Source organism: Lepidochelys kempii, chromosome 5 (assembly GCF_965140265.1).
Source record: "Lepidochelys kempii isolate rLepKem1 chromosome 5, rLepKem1.hap2, whole genome shotgun sequence".
Lineage (NCBI taxonomy): Eukaryota > Metazoa > Chordata > Testudines > Cheloniidae > Lepidochelys > Lepidochelys kempii.
This window is the reverse complement of record NC_133260.1, coordinates 64,933,299-64,957,556: the sequence shown is the minus strand read 5'-3', so window position 1 is coordinate 64,957,556 and position 24,258 is coordinate 64,933,299. Positions and strand designations below refer to the sequence as shown.

At 40.1% G+C, this 24,258-nt stretch overlaps 1 protein-coding gene across 1 annotated transcript in view; it reads left to right on the top strand.

Annotated features, from left to right (window-relative positions):
- Window positions 1-23,803, top strand: part of ST8SIA4 (ST8 alpha-N-acetyl-neuraminide alpha-2,8-sialyltransferase 4) — an 80,662-nt gene extending 56,859 nt beyond the window's left edge. Inside the window, exon 5 of the mRNA XM_073344594.1 lies at window positions 22,012-23,803. Coding sequence (XP_073200695.1) covers window positions 22,012-22,294 — 283 coding nt within the window. The 3' untranslated portion in view covers window positions 22,295-23,803. The remainder of the gene's footprint in view (window positions 1-22,011) is intronic.
- The last annotated feature ends 455 nt before the right edge of the window (window positions 23,804-24,258 follow it).

Here is a 24,258-nt window from a genome sequence, read left to right as displayed (position 1 = left end):
GAATAATATTTGCATTAAAAATATATTTAAAATAGATTTGCATGATTTCATTTTTACGAATGTGACTTTCATGCAGTTCATTGGACCTAGTTAGCTAATTTATTGGAAATTAGTCATGACGCTGTTTTATTGAGTTGATTTGTAACATTTTAATGGGCATCTCTCTACTTGGACACCTTTGTTCTGTATTAAAAATCCACAAAACCTGCAATAACAAAATAAAACAAATGGTATAATAAACCACACACACAAGAGCACACACACCTATATTTGCCTGATAAGAATTAATAGTCATATAATAAAGCCCCTCAAGCATACTCCATTATCTCGATGTCCCAAACACCCAGCAGAAAAGATAGCTTTCTGTATAAACCCATCAAATGTGGGTTTTGTCAGACCAAGTAGGGAAGCTAGTCATGGGATCCTCATGGAGAACATGCTGCCAGTCGTCTCCTGGTGTGCATCACAGATTCTTTTGTGGTTAAGTGGTTGCTCAAGAAATTAATAACGGTATCTAGAGCCTTTCATCTCTGTCACAGATTTCATTCTGATCTAGTCCAGCAGTGATTGGCAGTCATTGTCAACTGGTGGCTATGTGGCCTATATAAAACAAGTTGGTGGTCTTGGCCTAGTTGCTGTTCACAATTGGTGCTAATTAGCACTTATGTTAGCTGAGAGAGGCCAGAGACTGAGTGGACATGGAAACTAGGAAGTAGACTGTGGCATTTTGGCGTGATAGTATGTGGAAGTTTGTGGTGCCTGTAGGTGTGCTGTATGTGTTTTATGGATGAATAGAGAACTTTACTTTACCAGGCTGTCAGTCTGGCATCTTTCACAGAATTAAATTCCAGTAGGTCCTGATTCAGCAAACAATGCCTTTTCAGAAAAGCACTTAAGCATATACTTAAGCATCTATTTAAACCCCATTAACTTCTGTTCATAAGGACTCTGCTGAATCTGGGTCCTAGATTGTAACTTGTACCTCTTTGGTTATTTAAGTACTTTATTTGTGCACATATCCACCCTGGCTAAAGCTGAGTGTCTTTCAGGGAGGTCACAGAAGTCACAGATTCCGTGGTTTTCCAGGACCTCCATGACTTTTGCAGTGGCTGATGCGGCTGACCCCAATGCCTCCCGAGCAGTTGGGGCGGCCCGGGGCCAGCCGCACTGGCCACTGCTCAGGTGGCCCCAGGCAGCTGGTTCCAGGTGCTGCCCAGAGCAGCAGTCCAGGAGCAGCAGCAGCAGGGCCCCTGCCCCTCTCCCAGAGCAGCAGTGGCAGGGTGGCCCTGGGTTGTTTCCCCTTCCCTCCCCCCCCAGCCTCCCCTGAGCAACAGCATTGGCAGGGCCCTGGGCCACCCAACCCCAGCAGTGACAGGGCTCGGAGCACCCACCTCCCAGAGCAGCAATGTCCAAAGGAGTGCACCCCCGATCCTCACACCCAGCACTTAGGATTTAGTTAGGTATATTTTTAGTAAAAGTCAAGGATGGATCAGGGGTTGTGACTTTTTGTTTATTTCTCATGACCTGTCCATGACTTTTACTAAAAATACCCATGCCTTATCGTAGCCTTAAACATGGCTCTTCTGATTGACTAATAAAAATACACTGACAACTGGGATGTAGAACTGCAAAATCCATAGTTTTATAACTGATTAATATGTCCTGGTTTATTATATTTATCAAAACTAATTGTCTGTAATGAATATTTTATATATAATAATCTCTAAAAAGGAGACCTTAAATTGTCTTGATTTAAAGAAAAAGTGGTCAAATTTCCAGCTGTATGATTGTAGTTGTTCTAATAAACAACACCAAATAATAATAAGCATGTGTTTCACCATATATATCTGGAACAGACCATTTATTTTAAACTTCATGATGTGTAGTTTTGAACTTCACATCAGATCTAAGAAGTGAAGGCTGTTAACAACATCCTTAATGTATTGAACATCATGCAGTGTATTTTAATTTTTTACATCTTTCCTTTTCATCTTAGTGTTGACAGTGTGCCCAAAAGGGAGATGTATTGGGATATTTTCTATAGGGAAAACACATTCCTTGGATATTAGCATAAGAGCAATTATCTGTGTTATTAGGAAAGACTAGAGCTAATGGTGGAAGGTAGAATCAGTGCAAGTGGTTAATTATACAACTCCAATGGTATGCGTTTGCAATTTAAAAAGAACAAAACATAGATAAAAGGTAATTTGTGATGATAATTGCATAAATAGTAAGATTCCCAAGTGTGGGTTGGGGTTTTTTTGCATTTTTTTTTTAATGCCTGTTTTAAAAATTACAACTGAAGTGTACTGTTTATTGCAAAGCACTTAGGGATCATGAGCTAATCAGACTTCTGCACTGGCAGAATATTCATAACACTATAATTTTGCAGTTCGATTACATCATGCTGTTTTCCTAACTACTCTTACTGCTGGGTTATCATCTCTCGTCTGCCAAAAGGTGTCTCTTTGTTTTTCACTAGGGGAGTCCAGATCTTCATTCTGTGTGACTTTTCCACAGTGAGTGGTGTATGGTTATGTAGTATTGTCCATTCAAACCAAATATTGTCTTGTTACAAATCATGTGATATCCTTGTCCCATTGTGTTTCACACCTCCCTCTCTTGCAAATAGAGATCCGCAGGAAAAGTCAGAACAATGGCCCCCGTGCAACAGAGCACTTAAGTCATGATTAACTTTAAGCATGTACTTGCATCCTATCGATTTCAGGGAGATTTGATACTTGCTGAAAGTTGAGCGCCAGTGCTTTTTTGAACCAGGACCTGAATTCGCGGGGGGGGGGGGGGACCTTTTGTAGTGATCATCAAGGTGGGCCATTTCCAGCAGTTGACAAGAATGTCTGAGGAACAGCAGGGGGTGGGGGTGGGGCGGGAATAAACATGGGGAAATAGTTTTAATTTGTGTAATGACCCCCCCCACACACTGGTAATAGCTCACCTTACCTGATCACTCTCCTTACAGTGTGTATGGTAACACCCATTGTTTCATGTTCTCTGTGTATATAAATCTCCCCACTGTATTTTCCACTGAATGCATCTGAAGAAGTGAGCTGTAGCTCACAAAAGCTTATGCTCAAATAAATTGGTTAGTCTCTAAGGTGCCACAAGTCCTCCTTTTTTTTAGGCTATTGTCTGCAGTCCAACTGAAGGGGTAACCTGCAGCTTGTGTAGTCATATGGGCTTTAAATCTATCTAGATTGCTAAAAACTGGGCTTCAGTGCGGGCTAGCAATGCCACTACGTACCCAGAGCAGCGGGGTGGGTTTGGACAGTCTTGTACACAACTGTAGTCTTTCATGCAATAAATGTTTGCTTGTCTTTCATGAATACGTTTCTATCATTTTGCTGTTACAGGTTTCAGAGTAACAGCCATGTTAGTCTGTATTCGCAAAAAGAAAAGGAGTACTTGTGGCACCTTAGAGACTAACCAATTTATTTGAGCATGAGCTCACTCTCTGCTGCCCCCCCCCCCAGATGTTCTGGTTTAACTTGGATTTAAACTTGGAGAGTGGTCAGTTTGGATGAGCTATTACCAGCAGGAGAGTGAGTTTGTGTGTGTATGGGGGTGGGGGGGATGTGAGAGAACCTCGATTTGTGCAGGAAATGGCCCAACTTGATTATCATGCACATTGTGTAAAGAGTTGTCACTTTGGATGGGCTATCACCAGCAGGAGAGTGAATTTGTGGGGGGGCGGGGTGGAGGGTGAGAGAACCTGGATTTGTGCTGGAAATGGCCCAACCTGATGATCACTTTAGATAAGCTATTACCAGCAGGACAGTGGGGTGGGAGGAGGTATTGTTTCATATTCTCTGTGTATATATAAAGTCTGCTGCAGTTTCCACGGTATGCATCCGATGAAGTGAGCTGTAGCTCACAAAAGCTCATGCTCAAATAAATTGGTTAGTCTCTAAGGTGCCACAAGTACTCCTTTTCTTTTTGCTGTTACAGATAGCTGGTATTACTGTACTTTAGAATGTATCCTTTGTCCACTACTTCCTTTTTTACTCTTTCACTCACTCTTTTGCATGTTTCTTTCCATCTTTGTGTGTATGTGTGTTTACTCACAGCATAACTTTTGCCATTCTTGACAAAATGAGGACCCGTATCTGAATAAATAGAGAATTGTACTTGCCTGATCATTTCAAACATTGCTATGAATAACTAACTAACCTCAATAAATTAGTTTCTGGGTAGAACGTGTTATCTATTTATCTGTCTGTGTGTAGATCTCTCTAGTTTCTTGCTTTTAGTCTGTTAACTTCAATAGACTAGAACCTCTTTATATTGAATTAAATAGGTTTTTTTGTTTTATTTTTAAGTTTTGGGGCTTTTTATGCAGGATTACCAACCTAATAATGAAGGCAAAGTATGAAATATAATTTTTTAAAGTTCGAAATAAAACAGATATTGCAATGATTAGCTACTATAGTCAATCAATAATAGTTTGACTGATTCCTCTACTCATGTTACTTTTGTTTCCAAGTCATGCCTATTATATTCATCTTTTCACAAGCATGTTTTGATGTCTGTCTCATTATCTCTTTGCTGTTCTCCCTTTTCCTTAGTCTTGTGCTGTTTTAATTCTCGTACAACTATGCTTACAGAAGGAAAATGAAATATTTAAAATATATCTAACAGAAAAATCTAAGAAGTGCTGACACTTACTCGTGTGAGTAGTTCCGCTGACGCCAATGGGAGTACCTAGCATGAAAAATGATTACTCAATGGAGTATGTTTTCGTGGGACCAGGCCCATTGTTTCTCCTAATTTTAATCATAACACTACTGTTGCTGCCAAAGAGATTGGCTTTATGCTTGTGCTGTCAGCATGCTTAACTGCTCTGACCTTGTGTTGAATTGGCGCTTCAGTGGACTAAGGGCTGTAGTGGTTCACTAGCCTTTAACCTCTGGAGATTTTTATTAACAGCTGACTTAGCTCACCAGTGAAAATGAGTTTAGAGGTTTCGATACAGTCTCCAGTGTATGTTTAACCACATCAAAAGGAACTGTACAATTCAGCATCGTTTAATGTATGTGATATGAGGAAACAAGGGCCTAGAACAGCAGAGATGTGTCCTAATTGAGGTGCATTGGCAGAGCTACGTGAGCAGTGTAGCACAGCTCCTTGTTCACATTATGCTATTGCCCGAGCTATTCGTTGGTCACTTTTTTATGAGCATCAGCATTAACCCGCATCTCCAGGAAGTATTGCTACCTTCTACTTGTGATTTACAGGAGGTGGCTTTTGTTATGTTGTGTTAGTTACCTAGTGCCATAAGAGTATGTGATGTGTAGAGTGCAGTTGCGTTCAGACTAACCAAACTTCTTGAAAGTTCCGCATTTGTTAAAAATGACATTTTTGCCAGTTGATCAAGTTGCTTCAAATTCTGGAATCTTTCACTAATTTTGAATTAAGATTTGGATAATCATTAATTTGATGTGACCTGATGTGATCAGACTAAAGAAAGCTCTTAGCTCCCTCATATCCCCATCCTCATCTACTCACACATACATTTTATCTGTCCTTTTTGACTGTTTGGCTGTTTTACTTTGCAGAGCTGTTTCTCTGCCTTAAAGAATTCCAAATATTTTCTTTCCTGGCTTTTTGTTAATAAATGTTTTTTAATCAAGTGTGATCTTAGGCCCTGATCCTGTAAACTCACACATGCTTAACTTAGCCTCTGTAGTATCCCTAGCCTCTGTTTGCCAGAAGCTGGGAATGGGTGACAGAGGATGCATCACTTGATTACCTGTTCTGTTCATTCCCTCTGCGGCACCTGGCACTGGCCACTGTCAGAAGACAGAATACTGGGCTAGATGAACCTTTGGTCTCACCCACTATTGCTGTTCTTATGTTTACTACCACTGGACTACTCACAGGAGCATATGTGAAAAGGTTTGCAGTATCAGGGTACTTAGCAAATATTGGTAGAGTAAGAAAACACTAACGCTGATAAGTTTCAACCAATGTTAATGCACGTTTTGTTCACTATGTGTAGGTACAGTCCATGTTAATCAAAAACAGATTCAGCTAATTTCTGTGCTTTAAAAGAGCAAACTTGCATTCTCTGAATAATCAGTGTTTACAAAAATATTTTGCAGAAAAACTTTCAGGACTGTGCATGCGTGTGTGTGAAGAGAATCGAGACCAAAAAATAATTAAATGGGGAACCTTTTGTAATTTCACAGTAACAACTTACCACTTTTAGGAACAAAAATATGATCTGATGACTTTCTTTGGACAGTTGTTTGAAGCCAAAACCTGAGGCAATGCCCAAAGCAATTAAAATACAGTTTTTGAAATGCACAGATAAAGAAACTTGTGAGGAAGATAATAATCAAGCACTACCAGGTTTATATGTACTTCACTGTACCCGTTAAGTGTGTGAACAAATGGTTGTGGAATGAATAAAAAGGACATGTGAGCAACATGGGCCTACAACTTACAATTTGGTATGTGCACATCTGAACTTCATCACTGATGGGAAATGCCATTTCTTTGGAGAAGCTAGCGAGGTGGGTACTTTCTTCAGAATAGAGTGACACTGCATTCAGGAATAGCGGTCACATTCACTGCCAGTGCTTACATCGGTGGATGACATTCGCCCGCCAACATAGCTTCTGCTTCTTGCCGAGGTGAAGTAATTCTGCCGACAAGAGAGCTCTCTCCTGTTGGCATAGTGCATCTTCACCAGACGCGCTACAGCTGCATTGGTGCAGCTTCATTGATGTAGCACTGTAGTGTAGATTTGCCCTGAGATCCAGACAGGACATAGGCCGAATCCACAAAGGGACTTAAGTATAGCAGTGCCTAACTTTTAGGTGTCTGGCCACGCAGTGGAATCTACAAACCCTGAATTAGGTGCTCAGGTGAGATAGACAGGGGAACATCTGGTTTCACCTAGTTTGAGGATCCCACGTGGCCCCTATACTGAGGGGTTGTGTGCATGCCCAGAGCCAAAAACATAGGTGCCTAGGGGACATCTACAGCAGAAATTTAGGCACCATTAAATTTTAGGCAACTCTGAGGGCTAGGTCGCAGTTTAATGGGGATTGTGAGGGTCTCAATGGCGCCTACTTTTTGGATTTTAGGCACCAAAATCCTTTTGTGACTCTGGGCTCAGTTGCTTCCTAGCTATTTTGTAATCTAGGAAATATTCTCCTTTAAGCAACTGTAATGAGCCTTTCAGCTTCTAACCATATATCTAATTGTTCTGCTGATATAAAATTGCATAATAATATGAGTTCCTGAATTGGTTAATTATTGTGATCTTTAAGGACAGGCAAGTTTTTAGAGGCTGGTTATGTTGGTAGACTAAGAAACAGGTATGTAAAACGAATCCAATATATAAAATGAATCTCCAATTTCACCCTGGAAGTAAAAGATCTTAATCAGAATAAATGCCCATTATGAAAATTAAAATAAGAACACAAAACCTGAAATTAATTTTGGTTAACAGTATACATCCTATCTAAATGGTACATTGAAAATGAAAGGTGAGATGAACCATCGAGAAATCTGTGACAGAGCAATGAACTCCATCATATTAAAGCTTTTCATTTTGATAAAAGCAACAAAATTGACAAAACACTTAGGTGGAAAAGACATAACAATGTTATCGGAAATCCTGTCTAGCCAAGGCACAATAGTATAATCTTGCTGAAATAAGTGAAGAATTTGTAGAGTATATTTGAGTCCTATATAGCTTAGAAAGGGGAGTTTATCCGCCTATCATAGAATCACAGAATATCAGGGTTGGAAGGGACCTCAGGAGGTCATCTAGTCCAACCCCCTGCTCAAAGCAGGACCGATCCCCAATTAAATCATCCCAGCCAGGGCTTTGTCAAACCTGACCTTAAAAACTTCTAAGGAAGGAGATTCCACCACCTCCCTAGGTAATGCATTCCAGTGTTTCACCACCCTCCTAGTGAAAAAGTTTTTCCTAATATCCAACCTAAATCTCCCCCACTGCAACTTGAGACCATTACTCCTTGTTCTGTCATCTGCTGCCATTGAGAACAGTCTAGATCCATCCTCTTTGGAACCCCCTTTCAGGTAGTTGAAAGCAGCTTTCAAATCCCTCCTCATTCTTCTCTTCTGTAGACTAAACATCCCCAGTTCCCTCAGCCTCTCCTCATAAGTCATGTGTTCCAGTCCCCTAATCATTTTTGTTGCACTCCGCTGGACTATTTCCAATTTTTCCACATCCTTCTTGTAGTGTGGGGCCCAAAACTGGACACAGAACTCCAGATGAGGCCTCACCAGTGTCAAATAGAGGGGAACGATCACGTCCCTTGATCTGCTGGCAATGCCCCTACTTACACATCCCAAAATGCCATTGGCCTTCTTGGCAACAAGGGCACACTGTTGACTCATATCCAGCTTCTCGTCCACTGTAACCCCTAGGTCCTTTTCTGCAGAACTGCTGCCGAGCCATTCGCTCCCTAGTCTGTAGCGGTGCAATGGATTCTTCCATCCTAAGTGCAGGACTCTGCACTTGTCCTTGTTGAACCTCATCAGATTTCTTTTGACCCAATCCTCCAATTTGTCTAGGTCCTTCTGTATCCTATCCCTACCCTCCAGCGTATCTACCTCACCTCCCAGTTTAGTGTCATCTGCAAACTTGCTGAGGGTGCAATCCACACTATCCTCCAGATCATTTATGAAGATATTGAACAAAACCGGCCCCAGGACCGACCCTTGGGGCACTCCACTTGATACTGGCTGCGAACTAGACATGGAGCCATTGATCACTACTCGTTGAGCCCAACAAACTAGCCAGCTTTCTATCCACCTTATAGTCCATTCATCCAGCCCATACTTCTTTAACTTGCTGGCAAGAATACTGTGGGAGACAGTGTCAAAAGCTTTGCTAAAGTCAAGGAACAACACATCCACTGCTTTCTCTTCATCCACAGAACCAGTTATTTCGTCATAGAAGGCAATTAGATTAGTCAGGCATGACTTGCCCTTGGTGAATCCATGCTGACTGTTCCTGATCACTTTCCTCTCCAAGTGCTTCAAAATTGATTCCTTGAGGACCTGCTCCATGATTTTTCCAGGGACTGAGGTGAGGCTGACTGGCCTGTAGTTCCCAGGATCCACCTCTTTCCCTTTTTTAAAGATGGGCACTACATTAGCCTTTTTCCAGTCGTCTGGGACTTCCCCCGATCGCCATGAGTTTTCAAAGATAATGGCCAATGGCTCTGCAATCCCATCCGCCAACTCCTTTAGCACTCTCGGATGCAACACATCTGGCCCCATGGACTTGTGCACGTCCAGCTTTTCTAAATAGTCCCGAACCACTTCTTTCTCCACAGAGGGCTGGTCACCTCCTCCCCATGCTGTGCTGCCCAGTGCAGTAGTCTGGGAGCTGACCTTGTTCGTGAAGACAGAGGCAAAAAAAGCATTGAGTACATTAGCTTTTTCCACATCCTCTTGTCACTAGGTTGCCTCCCTCATTCAGTAAGGGACCCACACTTTCCTTGACTTTCTTCTTGTTGCTAACATACCTAAAGAAACCCTTCTTGTTACTCTTAACATCTCTTGCTAGCTGCAACTCCAGGTGTGATTTGGCCTTCCTGATTTCACTCCTGCATGCCCGAGCAATATTTTTATACTCATCCCTGGTCATTTGTCCAATCTTCCCCTTCTTGTAAGCTTCTTTTTTGTATTTAAGATCAGCAAGGATTTCACTGTTAAGCCAAGCCGGTCGCCTGCCATATTTACTATTCTTTCTACACATCGGGATGGTTTGTCCCTGTAACCTCAATAAGGATTCTTTAAAATACAGCCAGCTCTCCTGAACTCCTTTCCCCCTCATGTTATTCTCCCAGGGGATCTTGCTCATCAGTTCCCTGAGGGAATCAAAGTCTGCTTTTCTGAAGTCCAGGGTCCGTATTCTGCTGCTCTCCTTTCTTCCCTGTGTCAGGATCCTGAACTCGACCATCTCATGGTCACTGCCTCCCAGGTTCCCATCCACTTTTGCTTCCCCTACTAATTCTTCCTGGTTTGTGAGCAGCAGGTCAAGAAGAGCTTTGCCCCTACTTGGTTCCTCCAGCACTTGCACCTATGTTCTTTATACTGGTGCACACCATTATTAGAATGCCTCCAAAATCTCATTCGACCAGTGGTCTGCTTTCCCTGCCTCCTGAAGCAGTAGAAGCTATTTTTTTTTAATGTATTTACTTTCTCTCTACTTACCTGTCTCCTGCTTCTTTCTCTCTCTCTCCCTTTTTGCCTTCACTGCTTTTTCTTTCTTTTCCTTTTCTGCTGTTCAAAATAGCAGCTGGGGAGTGATAGTTGGAAGTAAATTTAACGCTTTGTTCTGAGGGCAGAGAGATCTGTGGTCCTTCATTTCTGGTGCTGAGTTTCAAAGCCTTGGCCTTGTTTCCAAATAAGACTTTTCACCTACTCTCAGGAACTCCATCTTTAAGCTTGGCTGCTTCATAGTTCCTGAGGAATGTTGAGGGAAATCTTTGTCTTGGAAAGCATCTGCGGTGCATTGGGTCAGTTCCATAGAGGACCTTGAAGTTCAGCACAAAGATGTTGAATGCTGTCTTTAGCTAACAAATTTGGGCCTGCTCCTGATCACATTGCCATCAATAGTAAAACTCTCATTGACTCCATATTGATGATTTTGAGCATTTTGACTGCATTTATTTGACAGCTTCTTAAAAATACCTTCATGTTTCCCTTTTAATTGTATTTACTGTGGCACAAGCTCTGTTACTATCACTCCATAGTTACAGAGGAACAGCCAGCATACATTATTTAACTATTCCTGAAAAATACATGTTATAGCACAATTTTTTTTAAAAAAAGTATCTATTAAGAGTCTGTATCTTAATAGTCAAAACTACCCCCATAGCTTGCTATCCTTCTAATGTTTTTATCCAGGAGAAAACAGTTTTGCAGCTTTTTATATGTTGTTAGATTGTTTAACTAAATTCTTCTGAACATCTGGTTAGGTGGTTTTGTGATTTATCACTGGAGTTCTTAGGTTTGGTAGATTGTGGTCTAGTTTAAATGTTCACTTCTGGTATGAGGCATAACTGTTAATCATATGAATAGTTGCATGTAAGTCAGTAGAACAACTTCCATGAGGGAGGATTGCTTGCATGAAGAGGGAGGATTGCTTGCATGAGTAGGGGCTGCAGGCTGAGCCTTTATCAAGTCAGCAATCCGTGTTGTTTTTACAATGTGTGCTGAGTGTTTTTAGGTCTTTTCTGAGTTAAATAACCCTAAATTGAAATAGTTTAATGCATGAATGTTGATGATTATTAAGCAGACATTCTAAGCATATTAGGATTTTGCTCCCAGATCGTCTGCCTTTGGGTAGTTCTTAAAAACATTAGTAACCAGAAAAGTTAGCTTGGAAGTTTGAGGATAGAAGTATTGCTCCTACACCAAAAGCACAGCATGACAATTACATAACTTTTTAAGAGAATCATAATTTCTTATTTTGCTATGTTTATCATTTCGGAGGCTGCGTCAGTACTCTTTCCGCAGAAACATATGGATTAGATTTCTTATTAGTATTATGCATGGCTTGCAGTTGTAAATATTACAAAAGAAAAACATATAGAGGCTCCTTGGAATAATATGTCTAAGTTCATGTTGAGTATTTCACCTGTACATGAAAAGTAATATAGGATGGTATTTTGCCATTACATTTATGTAGTGTAACACCTGTGTGTTTGATCTTCTAAGAGAGATCAGTACATTAATTTTTCTTAAATTCATCTAAAACTTGTTCAGCAGTGAGGTCCAAATTGAATTAATTACTGTATCATGGGTCAGCTTGTCCATGTGGGATCTTGTCTTCTGAGCTTCTAACAGTCAATTTTAATAATTCATACTCAATTGGCACTTCAGCAGCCATTAGGGATATCAGTCTATTCTGGTTGTGTTTTATTCAGGGATATATATATGCTTATATTGTGATTTTTATTTATTTATGTTTTATTTTTATTTTATTTGGTTATCTAAAGTTAGCCATTTGGAAAACTTCACAAACAGATTATTTTTTAAGAATCATTGATACACCTACTCTTCAGTGGGATTTTTAATGTTAGTTTTGATTTAAACCCTACTTGAATATACACACAGTAAATTCTTGTGTGGGAGCAAGACAGTATACCTGAATGAGTAAATGAAAATTTTAGGCTTACAAATTTTTTTTAAAAAATCTTCTCTTTGATGTTTTAGATAGTGTACAGTTTTAGCTCCTCTACACATTCCTGAAAACATAGAGCTAAATTCTGTTCCCCATTAAACCATAAATTCTGCAGATCTAAATATAGACAGAATTTGCCCGAGAAGGTTCAGAACCACTTTAAAAGGGAAAAAGTGTTTTCAGGTGTTTCGTTTAACATGGCCAGATAAAGACAATGAGCCAGCTGCAGCTGAAATAAACAAAGTGCAGGTAGAGGTAGGTACAAAGGTTGTTTAAAGCTCACATTTGCATTTTCCCAACCCTGATGCTGCTCTGCACAGGGCCATCTTGAAGGCAGTTCTAACATATATGCCAGGTTATAAAGGCAAGTTAAACGCAAGTCAAAATACAGCGAAGGGTTGGTGTGGTTCAGCTGCATGGTAGTCGGGCCCCCTATCTTTTTGCCATGCCTACTTTTCCACAGTACACTGATTGCAGGGAGGGGTGTGTGACATAGGTGCCCGTACATCACATCTATGTTACTGGAGTATATCATCCTTGTAGTAAGGTGGTCTTCTCTAGATGATTGGCTAAATTTGCTCTCGACCCAGCTTATGCCCCTGGAGTGCTGTAAAGCAGCTACACTATATCAGAGAATTAGGCCATTATTTTTAAGGTTGTACAAACGGAGCTTTAATATATTGTTAGATGTTTTGTCAAGTCGCTAAAACTAACATTTGAAATATTTAAAGTTCTCAATAGTGGTGATTAAGATGAATACACAGTCTTCTTAGCACTTTCATGCTTATTCATAACAAGATATAGTGCCTCCTGCAACTTGATTGTCTTTACCGCTTCAATCACTGATTTTTTTCCCCTTCATTCTGCAGAAGAACAAAAACATTATTATCAAAGGCCATGCTAATGGTCTTTTCATTCACCATCTGCTTTATAAGCAGGAACCTAAATGTGCTTGAAAATATTTAGCAGAAACCACTTAGGCCCAAGTTGGTCAAAGAAGGAGGAAAGGGGGCGGTAGCATTGATTGCGCTCATTATTAAAGAGAGACTGACAGTTTGAGCAAGTGCATCTCCCTTTATTAAAGTGCATTATTACTTTGGATAAAAACACTTTGTCTCGTATCCTAACTGCTTAAGGATGCTGTACAGCAGTGGTTCCCAAACTTGTTCTGCTGCTTGTGCCGGGAAAACCCGGGCCGGGCCAGTTTGTTTACCTGCCGCATCCGCAGGTTCGGCCAATCGCGGCTCCCAGTGGCTGAAGTTTGCTGCTCCAGGCCAATGGGAGCTGCTGGAAGCGGCGCGGGCCGAGGGACGTACTGGCCGCCACTTCCAGCAGCTCCCATTGGCCTGAAGCAGCAAACCGCGGACACTGGGAGCCGCGATCGGCGAACCTGCGGACACGGCAGGTAACCAGCCCAGCCCAGCAGGGGCTTTCCCCGCACAAGCAGCGTAACAAGTTTGGGAACCACTGCATTATAGTAAATATTGCAAATTAGCTCATAGGTAAGCACTCAACAGTGCTTCCTGTGCTCTCATTGTACAAATGTAATTGGCAACAGTTTAACCTCTCCTGGGCATGGAGGAGGGAAGCTGCCTGATTCAAATGAAGAAGAGAACAAAATCTGTAGAGGGGCATAGGCTGGGACCTGAAGTCCTGTGGAAAAAATAGCATGTGGTCATATTGTAATGCCAAGTTTTTAAATTGGAGCCAAATTAAGTAGCACGGGCAACCTTAATTCTAGCATTTCCTAATTTTTGAGTGCTTGACTTTGCAACCCTGATTACGTTTTTTTAACATAGGTTTTGTGTGTGTGTAATTATATGTGTATACTCATTAAACAATAGGGAACAAAGTTTGTCTGTCTTTGTACTTATAAACATATTGTGTTATTTTTCATTAGCCTATAACAGCATGGGCTGTACTTCAGTGTGGTTTCAGAATGATACAGGATATGTGCCAAGAAAGTTAATGTGCCATAGTCTGATAGCCAACAGCTGATACTGTTACTTTTTTTTAAGCTTACTCTTGGTTTTTTAGCTATGCTGTATTTTCCATCCACGACTGAGTAAAATGGTGTAAAATATATGAAATAAAACCTACCCTCACCACCATTTTGCATTTGATTTCACCCCTAATAACGTCAGTTCAGATTTTCAGCTGTTTAACTTCTCAAGCAGGAATATGTAATGATATGGCACAATTTTTGCTAGTCACAGTACCTCAGCATCTTTTATCTTACTGAGGTGAAACCACTGTGCTGAAAGGCGGTCTCAAAACTTTGCCACACTTGAACAATGCAAGATGGTGAGGACATGAACCATTAGACAAATCCATCCTTACATCACCTTTCCACTATGATAGGACTTCTAAGAGTCTGTTGTCCCTGAAAACTTTATTCTAAGTGTGTCTGCAAGACTTGTTGCCACTCACTCCTCTCCTAAAATCTTGTACCTGGGACTTCTGCATCAGAAGTTCAATAGAAATTATGCATTAAGCTTGTGACGTAATAATCCTGAATGCTAAACACTGAAAATGTAAACAGGTCTCATTTACATAAATATTTTTGTTGTGTTCTTTCTGATACATAAATAATTTACATCACAAACCTTTTTAAATCTTAGTAGTACAAAATGCAAGGCTTTAATGGCTAAGTCAGCTTTCTGTGTAAATTACACTCAGTATACTGATCTCTGTTTAATGCCATTAACTGAACAGTATTTTGCTAATGACTTCTGTTTTAAGATGACTAATCAGGATATTTAAATTGGCAAATTGCTACTATATACATCCATTGTAAGCAAATATGCAAACACTTGCTACCATTGCTTTTTGAGAGGTAGGAGGGAGTTTGGATGGAAGTAGTTGACTTTTTCACTGCCTGTTGCAACTTTAGGCTGAGAATGGGAAAATTCAGTTTCCTGTCATCAGGCCTATGCCCGATCCATGCTTCCTAGGGCTCCAAGAGTCAATATTTGATTTGGATGACTTTCTCCAAGATCATACTTCTCTGATCATACTTCTCAATGAGAGTAGCTGAAGTACGCTGTTAACGAGAGGATTCACAATCTGTAATAATTCAATGGAATATGATTTAGCACCTGCTATAGTGGAAGAAAGGTGGGATTTCTCTGTTTCTTCAATAGCTAGGACATAAGCTTGTATTCCTTGTACTGGGGCATGTCGATATCTATTTATGTTTTTGGTCACTGATGCACTGTCTTCCTTTTGCCCTTTTTTTTTTGTCAGAGATAATCAGAAAACCATAGAAACCCTTGGGAACTTTGGGGAAGGAGCAAAATTTTCAATGCCAGAATGTCAGCCTTTGTGGTTAATGATGACACTAACACTGAATGGTCATAATGACCTACTTGGTCATCTGTTTTATAGCCTTTTAATGAGTTGAAGTACTATGCAAGGATGTTTTAGAATTTGAATCCAGGAACTTCTGTCTTGCCAGGAGACTTGGGAGGATTCTAATCTTAGTCTGAAGGAGAGAATAGTCTGTTCAGGACTGGTGGTGTTTCTTGTTTTTGCTAAATCCACAGCCAGTTTGAAAATCAGGTCTAGGATGTCGATCACCATGAATGTAGGTCCAGAGATAACCTGTGGAAAAACTAAAGATGCCCCCTGCATTTTCCAGATCCTGAATAGAGCTGTCTTTTCCTTTGCTGCTTACAGGGAACTAATACATCTCAAACCATACTCCTAAAAATAAATAAAAAGAGGCTGTCATTATAGCTTAGATTTAACTTAATGTGTTCACAGACAGGAAGGGAAAGGTGCAAAATGGTTATTGGTCAAACAATTACTTGCAACCTTAAGGAATTTCCAAAAATTAAACCTTAATTGATCTCATAGTGGGGCAGTTATTCTAGTCATTAACAATTTTAGTCATATAATCCAAGACTAAATGACAGAGGCCAGGTAGACGAAAAGGTCTATTTTAAAATCAATTCAAACAGTGATTGGGATCTTGGCTTTGCAGAAGTGAGCTGTGTTCATTCCTGATTAATTACAAATCTTATTTCTAAAGAATGCCTTAAGCTTCAAACTGTTTAAATGCCTCTAACCATTTTATTCATTTCACATCTTGTGTCTTTTGGATCTGTATTTGAGTTGCTCTCAAGCTGCAAACTTCAGCTACAGATTTAAACCAACCCCATATTTTGAGTGTGAAGTTTAGTTTGGGCCCATGTCTCATTTGTATGAGTGGGTGAACAATTACATTTTTCTCAGAATGATTTGGATAAGAGTTTTGACAGGTAGAAGAAAAGTTTCCTTGCAGGTTTTTAATTCCTACTGTAAACTCTACTCGTGATAGATTTTGGCATGCTGGGGGTGTTTTTCATCGTAGCTGTAATAGAATATTCATCTCTGTCTCTTGGAAATAACTTGTATTAATTCCTTGTGCCAAAATACAGAACTTTCTGTATATTGCAGTTTTATTTCTTGAACACTTAACTCTCCCAGTCTTTCTAGAGTCGCCAGGCATCCAGTTTTTGACCAGAACACCTGTCGAAAAGGGACCCTGGCGGCTCCGATCACCCCCTCCCAAACCCCTATCCCTGCCTGGAGCCCCCTCCTGCTCCCTGAACCCCTCATTTCTGGGCCCATCCCACAGTCTGCACCCCTAGCTGGAGTCCTCACCCCCTCCCGCACCCCAAATACCTGCCCCAGCCCAGTGAAAGTGAATGAGGGTGGGGAAGAGCAAGCGATGGAGAGAGAGGGTCTGGAGTGAATGGAGGGTGGAACCTCAGAAAAGGGGTGGGGTAGGGACAGGTCCTCATGGAATCATTGAATCATAGATTTTAAGGTCATAAGGGACCATTATGATAATTTAGTCTGACCTCCTGCACAACGCAGGCCACAGAATCTCACCCACCAACTCCTGTAACAAACCCCTAACGTATGTCTGAGCTATTGAAGTCCTCAAATCGTGGTTTAAAGACTTCAAGGTGCAGAGAATCCTCCAGCAAGTGACCCGTGCCCCACGCTGCAGAGGAAGGCGAAAACCCCCCTGGCCTCTGCCAATCTGCCCTGGAGGAAAATTCCTTCCCGACCCCAGATATGGCGATCAGCTATACCCTGAGCATGTGGGAAGACTCATAGAAGGAACGGGGCAAGGGTGTTCGGTTTTGTGCAATTAGAAAGTTGGCAACCCTAGTTCTTACATGAGTAAGGGTAAGAGGAGGCCATATAAGGTTCCCAACAACAAAACAATGGAAGCACCTGGTTGGGCTTCTGAGGGAAAGGCAGCAGTATAGTAACCTGCAACCTCCTGCATATGGTGAGCCTGCCACACCAATTCTGCATAGCCCTACAACACCTGTTTCGGCTGAAATATCCCTGGGTTTCAGCTTCAGCCTATGTTGAGCAGGTATCTGTATCTCTTGCCTGAAGTTCTTGAACTGGCTATCGCTCAGTCTGAAGTTGTTTTCAGCTCAGGGAGCCTAGCATTTGTTAAAACAAAACACGACAAAAATCTTACCAGTTGTAAAATGCTGGATCAGTTTCTCTTCTGAAAGCAGACAGCAGAGGGAACATCTCAGAGGTCTCTCCTGCCTAAAAATGCAGGTTAATGAAAACATTCAGAATAACCCATAGTAGTATTGTGCAATTATCATAACTTCATACCATAATATTTGCTTTTTTAATTTGCTTTCATTCATAGGTCTTTTAAACGAAACAGATTCCTGAGTCTTTCTCTGCTGTCTTTAAACTGTCAATGGCTCAGCCTGGAGCTGCTTTCAGCTCACAGAATCTGTCAGCTTTTTAAAACTTTGTGAATGCAACGGGAATGATTCGGGGAGGAGGGGGGAAGGTTCTTTTTCTTTTTAAACAAAGGTCAGTTTTTTTTTCTGAGCTGAAAGAACCACTGTCCAAGCCACAGCCATTTCAGAGACTCAGACTGCAAGACACGAACTGAAACTGAAAAGGTCAGTTTTAACAGAATGGATATTTTTAGGATTTTGGGGCTTCTGATGCTTTTAAGACACTTCTGATATTAAAGGCTAAATTTTGCTACTCTTACTCATGTCTGTAAACACATATATTCACACGAGGTCCCAATGTTGCTCTAAATGAATACAATTTGTGTGTCTTAAAAAAACCCCAACCACACGACCATAAGTATGCACCCCAAACCAACATTTCTCAAATGCGGCCACCAGGGGCTTTTCATGCAGTCACGAAAAGCTCTTGGGTGGTGATGGGGGAGGGGGGCAATTATCGGCCATTCCCTCCCCCCTCCCTCCCCCTCCGCCCCCCCGTTGCTCCTGCATGCACTGCCCTGCACCACCTGTGGAGGGCAATGCATAGAGCACAATTTTGATTCCTGGTCCCACGGGCTCCAACCCCAGACTTCAGGTGCGCAGCCCCCAGTTCTGACCACACATTAAGTGTGCTGACCCCTGGCTCCGGCCATGCAGGCTCAACCCAATCGCCCTGGGCCCCCACTACCTTCCCTTGCCCCATATTCACTGCCCCTGGCCCCGCTGCCACTTCCTGTGCCCCCCAGGCTTAATTTGTCCTGGGGCTTGCTGAGAAAAGAGATATTAACAAACATACAAGTATCACTTTTCACAGCAGACTTAGTAGCTAGCTCAGAGGCTGTGATAAGTGGTACTAACAAACATGCAAGTATCACTTATCACAGCCTCCTAGCTAGCTAGTAAGTCTGCTGTGAAAAGTGATATCAACGAACATACAAATATCACTTTTCACAGCATTATTTTTACTACTGAGTCTGCAAAAAAAAAAAAACTACATAAATAAATTATAATGATTTGAATGTGTATATGAGCATATTTATTTGCTTTTCCTAAAGTAAGTGTTTTAGGGAAAAGTGTCAGCATGACCACCAGCAAGAGCTGGTGGCCACACTCTGAGGCCACCAAAAAATTTGTTGTGAGAACCCCTGTTCCAAACAGTGATAATACTTAACATTTACAGAGCTTTACCTCTTCAAAGTGCTCAACAAACCTTAACTAAGTGTTTGAGCAAGCATGAGGCCAGTCCTTACCAAACCGCTAATATGCCAAACCTAATTTAATTAGTATGGCCATATTTTTCAGAACTAGGTGCCTGAAGATAGGGAGACGGTGAAGATTTTCAGTTAGATGCCTAACTCCCATTGATTTTCCATGCAGTTTAGGCACCCAACTTCCATTTGTGTCTTTGAAAACTCCCCCTGGTTCCTAAATTCATATTTAGGTACCGGTATCTATGTAAGAGTGACCTCATTTTCAGTGGAGCGAACAAACATAATCCCATTAATTTCAGTGGAGTTTATGGATATTCAGCACAAAAATCAGACCACTTTTGTTTGTTTCAGTTAATAATAATAATGATAATAAAATTTAGCTCTTTGTTAGCACTTTTCATCCAGAGATCTCCACATGTTTTGCAAAGGAGGGTAAATGTCATTATCCCATTTTTACAGATAGGGGAACTTTTAAGTGTGTATATATATACTTAAAGTATATATATATGAGCAAGACAAAATGTAACTCTTGGCCTGCAGTTATGAGAGCTGTACATTACTGTTATGTCTTGCTCTTCATATTCACTTGTTTTTTAGGCACGAATGATATGTGAAATAGCCTCTGTGCTTGACAGAGGTTCAGTGTGAGGCCAGTCTGCTTGGGTAGTAGAATGGCAAGCTAGTTTGGAGGCAAAGGTTTATCACTAGAGAACAACATGCTGTCTTCCTTGTTCAATGGACGGAGCAGGTTATCTGCAATTTCTTTCAGCACCTGCTTGCCTTGAGAGCTTGTTAGAATTGGGAACTCAAACTCATGTGCCTGGCCTCTCTTTAACCTGGTGTTAATATAAAAATGAATATATCTTAGAAGAAAATAAGTTGAACTAATGAGTCATTGTGTATGTAGCTGTAGCTCTATCTTAATGTTATGTGGATTAGTTCCATTGGCCCTAACAAAAGTGTTTCCTTTTTCATAAACCTGTGAAATGCTAGCACATCCATCTCTTAAAAACAGATTTTGGCAAACCTGAATAGAACCAAGAAAACAAAATTCTATCAAAACATAGTTCAACTCAGTGCTTCCTTCCAGAATACAGTTCCCTAGGTTTATTCAGAATGTACCAGAAAACAGATGTGAATGGTCTTCCAATGGATTGTCATCAGTCAGGATTTCTTTTTGGCAGGCAAGAAAAAAGCCTAAATTTAGCAGATTCTTCACATCTTTGTGTTTCTTTCTCTGTCTGTCATTCTTTGCATCATCTTTTTCAGTTGAGAGGCTCTAAGTCATTGCCAACATATGCTTAAAAAACCTGAGAAACCTGTGATTAATGGAATCCAGAAAAAACCTGCTAAGATGTATGTTTGTCGTTGTGTCTGGAAGGAGAGCTTGCTGCAAACCAAAGAAACAGTGTAACTACAACACTGCACAGTATTTTAGATTAGCAGATTAGATACATCTCTTCTTGGTAGGTAGCACCTTGATTTCGCATAGAGATTTGTCTATCAAGTCAACAAAAGCATGTTCAGGTTTATGGGGGTTTTGTTAGTAAGTATAAAGATATCAATCAAGGATAGAGCCAGTTCATTTTAATGGTGAATTTCTAAAAAAGTTGCAATCCTTGTGATGGGGAAAAGGAATAGTCTCAGATTTGTAGTAAACATGCAAACAAGTTAAAGGGTCAGATTACTTTAATAAAAATGTCCTTTATTTTTCAATGAAACAATTAGGTTTTACAAAAATAAAATTTTGCCTTCATGCGTTTTGTTAAGGGAAGCTAAAGGTCATTACACAAAAGTGTTTATAACTGCTTCTGCTTTTGCACAGCAATTAATTTGCATATTTGTGTGTATTAAATTGGCTAATCAGATATTTATTTATTAAACTGGATTGTTCTAAGTACAAATGATCGGATATATGTCTATGTGGCCAGTTTTGCCTATGAAGTTACCTGATAATTAGAACAGCTACATGCATATTTTTGAATAATAGTCTAAAAGACTTTGTCCCAAAGAGTTCAACTTATTTCACAGTCAAAATGAACTATTTAGACATTTTTTTTGGCACAGATTCTTCCCCCTATCTTAGTGTTTAACTATAGCAAATTATCCTGATTAGTAGGTGCTAATCTTGAATTAGTGGCTCCCAATTTTTTCGATACTATGACCCCATCTCACAACAGAAGAAAACTTAAGACTCTGTCCCATTAAGAAAGAGGGTGTAATTGTTACCCTTGGACCTGTTAACAATGCCCCGGAGGGTGGCAGTCCCCATCACTTAGGTAAACTGGTATTCTAGGTGTTTCCTTCATCTAACGTCTACAAAATAATGTAAAAACAGTGTCTTTTCAAGATGGATGAAATCTCCTTTTATAGCTTTTGGAGCTGGCAGTTCCAGAACTCAAGTGGTTACTTCATTTTCTCTTGGAATTCCTAACTCCTAGTATACAATTGAGCCAATGTAAAGCTTCAGTTCAGGGGCAATAACACGTGTTCGTCAAGGCTTCAACCTCCTCCTCCAAAAAGAAAGTTAACCCCTGTAAAAACTTGTGAAACCCTTTCTCACACAAGTGAGCAGTTACCTGCACAGGTCATACTACTGAAAATTAATGGAACTACTTTTGCAAGTAACTGCTCACCATCTTGCCCTAAAGAAGAAGAAAACCAGCTAATCTGTATATATCCATTCCAAGGAAATCAACGAAGCCCATAAAAAACATGCATGAAAGAAAAATAATGTATATAATGAAGATAAACTAAGGGCATTTTACACCTTGCGTTTACATGGAGTTATATGTATGTTTCATGACTTGTCTTTTTCTTGTTTGCTTTGTAGTTACTGGCTGACAAACAAGGTCCACATCAAACGACCCAGCACCGGTCTCCTCATGTACACGCTCGCTACCAGATTTTGTGATGAAATTCACCTATATGGGTTCTGGCCGTTCCCAAAGGATTTATATGGAAAACCAGTCAAATATCATTACTACGATGATCTAAAATATCGATACTTTTCTAATGCCAGCCCTCATAGGATGCCATTAGAGTTTAAAACTTTACATATGTTACATAACCAAGGAGCACTGAAATTAACAACAGGGAAATGTGTACAGCAATAAAGCACATGTAAAGTACAATATAAAGTACAGAATAGTAACTTCATCATAAAGATGTTGTGAAGGCAATGGGATCCAACAGAGGATATATTTCAATACCCACTAAGCCATTGGGAAAAGGAAGCTTACCTGAAGTCCATGACCAGCTGATATTATACCTGTAAAGTGCTATAAAACTAAGATAACTTGACTGCAAGGGTTCAAGTAAGTGCCACTTTCACTAAGAACAAAGCTTGAATGTAAAATCAGTAGTGTTTACAAGATCCAATGATGCATTCATCGTCAAAGAGGAAGCAAATATCCATTTAATGCTGACTTGCCACCACAAAGTTGAGCAGCTTATAGAAGAAATACCCAGAAGATGGACTCTATCCTTGGGGAAATAAAACAGCCTTTGGCATCAGAAATCATGGTGGAATTAGTGGAGAAAGTGATGTCCATAAGATTAAATAGATCAAGTAAATGCCTTCAGTCAGGGGACTGTCTGACCTTGTATTATAACCTCATTGTTTTTGTTGGTGTTTTTTCTGATTGCTGTTTTGTTTTTTTTTTCTTATTTGGGTATTGGAATCCTTAAAGGATTTTATGAGGATGATAGGAACAGTTAAAAATAAAATCTTCAAAGAGTTGTATTTGAAGAAATAAGTTCTTATTGGGGGGAAATCAAATACTTAAAAAATATTTATGTTGTATCCTGCTGTTGCACAACTCTAAACCTCCAGATTGCTTTTTTAACTGAAATTGTCAGTGCCAGCTAAACAGAACCACTATGAGATTGGTAATTTTGAGCCATTCTTAAGGAAAACGTTCTGTTACTTGCCAACTGGGAGGACGTACTTAATAAAAAGGTGCCCTTACATTTGGTACCAAAGATTACACTGATTTTTTTTGTATACATGGAGAAAACGTACATTTAGTACTGTGTTGCTGTGCTGCTGAAGGAAAAATGTTTCTGGGTATTGTTGTTCACTGGAATATATGTTCCCTATTCTGTTCGAATGAAGAGCCTCAAACAAATTCCCTAAGCTGACTTTGCCTCAAGTGATTTGTTCTTCATAAATATCCAAATTGTTTTTATTCCATGCACTTAAACATGTGAGTGTGATTTTTATTTTCATTGGAGCAAAATTGATATTTTCAGTTTTTTAATTATTGTAATAAAAATATTATGGCATAGTCAATGGGAGGTTTTAATTCTTTGGAATCTGTTTGTTTTCTTTTAACCAAGATGACAAAGAATTAATGTAGCAAAATTTTGCTACATGTAATATCCCTGCCATATTGGAATGGGTAAAAAACTGAATGGAAAATAAAGCATAAACTGAACAAAGTCCTTTTTAAATCTAAATTTCTCATGGTGATGGACAATATACCTGTCTTGTATTAGTCCAACTTGCTGATAAGTAACTGAAAATAGCACATTGCTGTATTATTCCCATATCAGTTCTTTTCTTCCAAACCTCATTCATTCATTTTATTACTCAGAACAACTGTTCTTGTCCTGTACTTGTCCTTGTCCAAGAAAGAGATTTAGAAGCGGTAGAAGGAGTATCGTCAGGATCTAGTACAGAAGAGTCTGAAGTACCATTTCTTAGTCTGTTCATATGACAGACTTGGGTAATTAGAGTGATTGAATGCACTGGAGTTAAACAAAATCAGAATACTTCCTTTTTTAGAATGTGTATGTCAAGAAACTTAACACCAGACACATGAGCAAGGATGAACCTATTTAAAAGGGGGAAGAGCTAGTTTAAAGAACTTTACTCACACCTTGGTAGAGGAATGACTGTAGCCAAGTGAAGACCCCTTGATCCCAACTTCTGGTCTTGGACATGATGGTTCTAGTGCAATGAGCTCCGTATCATATTTTCACTCTGATTGCCCCCTAATGATAGTGGAGTCTGAAGCCTGATTATGTCTCCAGTCACGTCAGGCTCCAGAACTAGCACTTAAGAAAGTTCTAGGAG